This window comes from Trachemys scripta, chromosome 4 (genome assembly GCF_013100865.1).
Source record: "Trachemys scripta elegans isolate TJP31775 chromosome 4, CAS_Tse_1.0, whole genome shotgun sequence".
NCBI classification, from domain to species: domain Eukaryota; kingdom Metazoa; phylum Chordata; order Testudines; family Emydidae; genus Trachemys; species Trachemys scripta.
In genome coordinates this window covers 25210030-25217832 of record NC_048301.1, presented here as the reverse complement: position 1 = coordinate 25217832, position 7803 = coordinate 25210030, and the positions used below count along the sequence as shown (strand labels likewise).

Below are 7803 nucleotides of genomic sequence, written 5' to 3'. Positions count from 1 at the left end.
ATTTACACCAGTGTAACAAAGATTAGCGTTTTCACTATAAAGTAGTATATGCCTTTAAGGGGCCAGATTCCGATCTCAGTTACACTGGTATAAATCAGGAGTGAATCTTATGAATTAATCGTGATTTACACCAGCGTAACTGAAATCAAAACTTCACCCAAAAGGTAAATCTTAGGATAGGATGTAGTCAAGCAAGAAGGCAGCATCTGCAAGATAGCTGGGTCAAATTCTGCTCTCAGTTACAACCATGCCATCCCAATGGCTTCAACTGCATTGCACAGATGAAAGAGAAGGAAGAATTTAGAATGGTGGTTTTTTACCACCTTTTTCTGAAACAATGCAATTTCCTCCTTCTCTCCCACCTTAAAATATTCAATAGAATGTCATTGCCACTTCTGCTACTTGTCCCCATCCCGACCAAAAAAAGGGAGAGAGAGAATAGAAAAGAGAAATCAAAAGGCACAGAATTTCATCCCAGTCCCTCAAACATTCAGAAATTTATGGAATGTACAATTAGGAGTACAGCAGCAAAGCAGATAATAACATGGACTGGCAAGACCTGTACATGGAATAGGTCCTGTTCTGACAGGGAAAACAAGGGCTGTGCCTGGACCAATTTTACTTCAATCCAAATTACAATTGTACCAAGAGCAGGGCACTTTACCTATGTCAAAGCAGATGCAACAGCTCTCGCTTTTAAAGAGTAAATTTACTTTATTCTGGAGGGCAGGAGTTAGGGGAGTGAGTGGGAGGCAGTGGCGGTAGAGAAGATGCTCTAAACAGCTAATCATTTGCAAGGGGAAAAAATCTCCTCTCTCTCTCTCTAGAAGAGGAATCTGTGGAATGTTACTTCAAACATCTTTACAAAAACTGAATTTCCCTTAACATGAATAGGCAATAACCATCCAGCCTGGTTCACCCATACCTGGTAAAACCTTGATGCAAGGGGTCCAGGCAACTTTGACGATATTAGAGCCCTGTGGGAACAGCACTTTTTTTTGTAGGCCATTTCTGACAAAAAAAAAATATACAACTAAAATCATTTGTGAACAAAATAAAATAAAATAAAATGAAAAAAAGCACTTAATTATTTTGTTTTGTTTCTTTTACTTAAAGGTCGTCTAACAACCCCCCCCCCCCCCCCCCCCTTTTTTTTCCTGTACAATAAGGACTTAACATACAAATTTTTTTTTTTTTGCAATATTTTATCCTGCCAAATTAAAAAAATATATTATTGGCAGCCTGTTTGTTTGTTTTTATTTTTATTTCCAAATTCACTAACAAAAAGGTACATTAAATCCCTTTAAAAGGACAAGCGTACAGTTAAAAAATTACAAGCTTCAGTAAAAATACAGCGAGTGCCTACATCATATGAATCAACCAATATCAATATCCATTCCAGAAGGGAGGGGAGGGGGAAGAGAAAAATAGGTATAGGTCAGAAACGTGATTTTTTTCTGCAAAGCAATAACAATATTAAGCACTTTTTTCTACATACTTTTTCTACATGGTGTAGCAATCACCTTTTAATCCCCAAATACAAGTTTCTATACATTTTTTGAAATAAAAATTCAACACCCAAGGCAGAAAAAAATTTACTAAAACTCAAGACTTTACAGTTACAGTGACAAGAACAAATTTATAGACCCACCATTTAAATTTTACTGCAACATTTTCAAGGAAAAAAGAAAAAGGTTTTTTTTTTTCTGGTTTTTTTGTTTTTTTGTTTTTTCTTTCTGGTTTTGTAAAATGCCCAAGCATTCTCCATTATTACAAATACTGGTCCACTTTGACAGTAATCAAGAAATTTTAATATATATAATATATACTAAAACCCCGTCACCAAAAGAAAACAATATACACATGGCCATCACGGCATTTTTTTAATAACCTATTAAGCAAACTTTGAAAAAAAAAAAAAAAAGATTGCTCAAACACACATACACACAATTTTTTTTACCCTTGTATGTATTCAATACTGTAAACGTATTTTAAGACAGAGTGCACTAAATTTAACTTTTAAAAAAAATTAGCCATTGTTCCTGAATTGTTTTTTTCTCATTCAATGATAACTTGTAATTTGTGTCATATGAGTTTTAATTCAGCAGTAAATCATTTCCATTCCATTTCCTAAGCAGCGTTGTCCTGAAAAAAAAAAGGCTGAGAATAATTCAGCTAATGGATGTCCGAAGTTGTGCTGGGTATGCATCTTCATTTGATTGGGTCTTATGGCATTTTCATGTCCACTATCTTCAACCAGTAATTTTTTTAAAGTAAATGTGGCTCTTTTTTTTCCCCTTAAAGAATGTACTTTTCTTGTTTTACTTTTTTAAAAGTCTTTTCATTTCACAAAAACGTTTTGCATTTGTCTCAAGAGACTCAGATAGGAAGATCAGTTTTCAAGGCACTCACGTCAAATTGAATGGCAGTAGAAAAACTGTCCAATAAATTATTTTTATTTTATTTTTCTTTATAGTGCCAGTATTGTGAATGCCATGCTTAGCAACACTGACACTTAATCTCAGCTGTTCCCTTACAGTTTAACCCACCTTTGGGCCAAGGAGACGAATATGCTGTAATTTCTTGTTCAGAAGCCATTTTCTCTTAAACACAAACGAAAGTTTTAAAGTGCGGGTCAACATAATCAAAATGTCTAACCTTAATTGTCCACTCTTCGTTATTATTAGTCCTAATATGCTAAAAAATAAAACAATTGGAAAACAGAGCAGCTGCATTTTTTTCCTACAATGCTTTGCTCATATAGGGCCTGCTCCTGCTCCCAATTAAGTCAATAGGAAAACTCTCATTGACTTCAGTGGGAGTAGAATCAGCCCATTACACATATAATGATTAATTTTTCCCCTTCCTCACAATAACATCGTTGTGCATTATATGAGATAATCCTGATATTTTCTACTCGCCATCCAAATACCTTATAAATTATATTCTAGCGGATTGAGAAACTACCAATCAGCCCTAGTTACAACTGCCTTAATTACAGCGATTCTAGTTGCAGTATACTACTGAGCTAAGTTAGGGGTTTGTACATATATCCCAAACGCCTTTAGATTTGTGTGTGTGTGTGTGTGTGTGTGTTAAACTAAAAGAATGGCATTTTATTCATCCAAGGGTGGAGAAGGATGCTACAATACCTTAAAAGAGCTTTTATTACAACTGTGAGGATTCTTTCGGTTATTTTAATTACTGAACCTGGAACAAGTGACAAAATGGCGGCATCTCAGTACATATCATTAATAATGCTAAGAAACTATCTGATAATAATCCACAATTAAGAATGTTATTGCTTTGTTCAATGTAGCTGCCTTCAGAAAATACCTGCACCCATGTCTTTTTAGTTGACATAACTTTAATGTTGAAGTCTACACAGAAAAGGCCTCTATCTTTAGCGACATTGTCAGTGCTACATATCAGATCCAATTCCAAAAGAAAGTGCTAATTTTAAAGATTGTTATCCGCTGTACAATTTTATTTTCCCTAATCTCCAAGGTTATTTTACAAAAAAGGAAGAAGAAGAAGAAGAAAAGAAAGAATTCCGTTAAAATGTTGGCTTCTTCACAAGAAATTACACATGCTTAGCTTAAATTTCAACAAAGCAGCGGCCCCAAAATTATAATTTAAAAAGATATGCCTCTCCCCCTACAATGCAAGTAATCTCAGGCTACTACTGGGTAAAATTAAAAAGGGATACCCAACAAAATTTTAAAAGAAATTTAAACAGAAAGAATAAAAAAAAAGTACCTGCACATGCCAAAAAATTACAAAAACCCAATAAATACAGAAATTATTGCACAGTTAAAAGGCTCCACAATTTTACTGCCTTAATCAACCCTCAGGTTTAATAGAACTTTGTAGACACAGGTTATATTTAAGTGCCAAGGTCTGGCACCTACTATAGTTATGCTAAGTTATGTTTACGGAGGCAAGTTAGGTCAGCTTTTCTCAGTTGGCAATAGTTAAACTGTACAAATTAAATGTTACCTAGACCCCAGATTTAACCCAGTGGGGGTCTTAGCTTCTTTCTGCCTGCTCAATTTTGACGTCATTTGTCAGCAAATGTTCTCCATGCCACTTTTTCATGTGTTTCTCCAGGGTGCTGTAAACACTGAAGGGCATCTGACAAATGTCGCAGCGGTAGACCTCCTTCCCTATCTGGCCATGCGTTTTCATATGACGTGTCAGCTTACTGCTCTGGGCACATGCATAGTTGCAGAGCTCGCATTTGTAAGGCCGCTCTCCAGTGTGGCTCCGGCGGTGCACCGTTAAGTTGCTGCAGTTCTTAAAGACCTTGCCACAGTACTCGCATGTATCGCTCCTCCGCCCTTCCTTTGAACTGGGTCGACCGGGACCAGGTCCACTGATGTGGGGAGTGCTGCCTCCGCTCGCTGTTCCACTGCGCCCTGAGAGACCCCCATCCAACATGTCACCTGGTGGAGTGGAGAAACGCAGGCTTCCGTTCTCTGAAGAATGCTCAGAAGAAGTTGCAAAGGGGGATTGTCGGGAGTCTGTGAATCCTAGAAACGGATCCTTCATGAAGTGCCTTGATGCTGCATACCCTACCAGCCACTGGGAGTAAACATTTTCAGAAGGTATTATTGTTGCTGGTGGTAAGTCCAAATCTTTCTCTATTTTTATTCTTTTAGAAGAGTTGTTTAAACTGGGGCTCGTGATAGGTGTTGGCTTGCGAGGGAACAAGCCTGGGAAGGGTTCTCCTGGGCCAAAGTTTCTTCCATTGACCGTCCCTTCCTCAGTGCGGTCAAGTTCTCCTGCCACTGAGTCTTCGTCGCCTGTGTCTCTCTGACAGAGGTCTCGAGGACACAGGTCTCGCTGATCAGAAGACCTTTTCATGAAGCTACTCCTCTTCTGTTTTTCAGCTAGCATGTCATTGTATTGCTGGATGGCACCGAGACTTACATTCTCTATAACTTTTCCAAGGACAAGGGATTTTTCATCTGGTAGCGATTTGGAACCGTTCTCTCGGTTACGACTTAGCTCTGAGTCCATGCTGAAGCTTGACTCTGGCCTGCTCTCATTTTCAAGCTCCTCTTCCTCCTCCTCTTCTTCTTCCTCTTCTTCATTGTCATGGCCCAGAGAGGGATCACTCTCATTCCTGAAATCCGTCTCACTGGATTTTAGTCCCTCTCCAGTGAGCTCACTTGTGCCTGGCTCAGGAGAACTTGTGGTGGAGAGTCCATCATCTGACCTGCCTGTCATGGAGCCAGCTTTGTGCATATGTGTTTTCATATGACGTTTTAGCTTGCTGGCCTGGGAGCAAGCATGATCACAGAGTTGACATTTGTAGGGCTTTTCTCCTGTATGACTGCGTCGGTGCACGATAAGATTACTCTGGAACTTGAATGTTTTCCCACAGAATTCACAGGACTTACTCTTCGCCTGAGGCTGCGGCGGCGTAGTGCTGCTTGGGGGCATTGGTGGCAATGGCGGGGTGCTCAAAAAGGGTGATTTAGGGCTAGGCTGGAAAGGATTCAACAAGCGATGCATAGGGTTGGTGCGATTCGGTGAGACTGGAGGAGGGGTAGAATTGTTTCCTGCCAGTTCTCGAAGCCTTCTGGAGAAATCCATCGCTGGGGACTCAATTGCCATGGGGTTTAAACGCATAACTCTGTCAAAGGCACTGGGATGCTGGGCAACTAACCCCATTTCTTCGGCACTAAGGCGATGTGGATCCAGATGATGACGAGGCGGTGGGCTGAACAGTGGAGGTGTGTTGGGGAGCCGACCCTCACCAAACCCAGGGTGATCACGTAGGATGGGGCCCGTCATCCGCAAAAGACTAAAAGGGTTGTTGTCTCCAAGGAAATTCATCAGCGGGGACTGTGCAACAGTCTCTGGTCCCAGAGGAGGAGGGATGGTGATGCGTGGAGTAAGGGAACTGTTTGAAGGGCTGGTTTCCAGGTAGATGCGGAATCCATGTGTGTTCTGGGCATGCTGAAGCAAGAACCAAGCGCTATTAAAAGGCTGCTTGCATGTTGTGCAAATATAGCTTGAAGGCTCATCTTTACCTAAAAAATAAAAAGAGAGAGAAAACACTCAAAAAATAATACAGTGGAGAATATTTAAATACCATTGGCATGTACTTTATTTTGTTAACAGATTTAGTTCTTGGAATTTCTGAAAGGGGGATTTAATTGCAATTTATTGATGGATATAAAATGTTGCACAGCGTATTTACTCATCCAACATGTTTATTCACTGAATATGTATGACATACATGACACATACTTGCATTATGTGTATATCTTTATATACTATACCATATAAAACCTACTATATCATATAAAACCTTCATAAGGACTTTTGGGGGGAAGGGATAGCTCAGTGGTTTGAGCATTAGACTACTAAACCCAGGGTTGTGAGCTCAATCCTTGAGGGGGCCGCTTAGGAATCTGGGGCAAAAATCAGTTCTTGGTCCTGTTAGTGAAGGCAGGGAGCTGGACTCAATGACCTTTCAGGGGCCCTTCCAGTTCTATGAGATAGGTATATCTCCATATATTTTTTCTATATATTTTATTTTTGGCATTTAGGGATCAAACTCGCTTCACACATTTATTCCATGTACAAATAATTGTTTAAAGGGATTTAATGCTATGTATAAAGTCAAAAGAAAATGTGATGTAGGAGGTAGATCTGTTTTATGGTACCTAAATAGGCTGTGGTATCACGTTCAGTCTTTAATTTTATATTTTTATACACTTTACTCAGCAGACACCCCAGATCTTTGCTGTATTTAATTTATACATGCTTCAATCATGCTGTCCCCTAAATTTTTAAAGCAGTATGTGGGTATTTATCTGCACAAGTCCCATTAAAGTCAACAGGAGCCTGGAAAACATATCCCTGTATAAACCACTTTGACATTCTCTTTGCCAATACACCAAGAAGCCACTCAAGTGAAATATCCAGTAATCAAAGCTGACAGCACAGTTGCAATTAACAGTAACAAATGTCGGGCAGTGCTTGAACTGGATCCCAAGAATTTCTGAGCCTGAGCCTGCCCTCCATCGCAGAAATAGTAATCAGAGCCAAAAACATGGCTTTCTATTTGCCTTTCTAGCCTCCTTTGAACAACTGTATAAGGTGGGAAACATTCCTTTAACCCTGATTCAGTTTACATAAAAGACAGGTGTGGACAAGTCTGCACTACAGTCATAATTTTACTAGCTAAAATATTCCAACCCTGGACACAATATAAACTTTTTACTATCTTCAAAAAAGTGGTCTTTTCCCCTTTAGTGCTCCCGCAGCAATCTAACACCTATAAATGCATAAACACACGTCAGCTTGAAAATCACGCTTCAGGACATTTTTTTAAATGTGTCTTTTTGAAAATAGCTACCTTTTATGGAAAAACTAAAATTGAATTCTTGGATTTCTTTCTGTGACTTAATATATTCTGAGCAATGATGGACCTAAACCAGAGCCCTGACCCCAAATGCAATAAACTTTTTGAAGTTCAGAACCGGGACTGAGCTTCCTGTCCTTCCCTATGCATAATGGACTGAACCAAATCCCAGCTCGCAACAACTGCAAGAGTTTGGCTCTGGATCTAAATTTTACAACCCACTTCCAGTTGTAGGTATTAGGTTATGCAGAAGCCTGTTGCTCAACCATTATGCTTGAAAACAGAAGTGTTTATAGGTGAATCAACTGTACGATCAAAACTGCCTTTTTAAAGCTAAGTGACTCACAAGGTATGTCTACACTGCAATAAAGCACTCGTGGATGGCCTGTGTCAGCTGACTCTGGCTATGGGGCTATAAAATT

The 7803-nt window shown here is 39.4% G+C and overlaps 1 protein-coding gene across 5 annotated transcripts in view; it reads right to left on the bottom strand.

The window, feature by feature from the left end:
* Positions 1 to 1245: 1245 nt before the first annotated feature.
* BCL11B (BAF chromatin remodeling complex subunit BCL11B) overlaps positions 1246 to 7803 on the bottom strand; it is a 100295-nt gene continuing 93737 nt past the window's right edge. For all 5 annotated transcript variants that reach the window (XM_034768745.1, XM_034768748.1, XM_034768746.1 and 2 more), the window contains one exon: positions 1246 to 6041. In XM_034768745.1, the coding sequence (XP_034624636.1) occupies positions 4030 to 6041 (2012 nt within the window). In that variant the 3' untranslated portion in view covers positions 1246 to 4029. The remainder of the gene's footprint in view (positions 6042 to 7803) is intronic.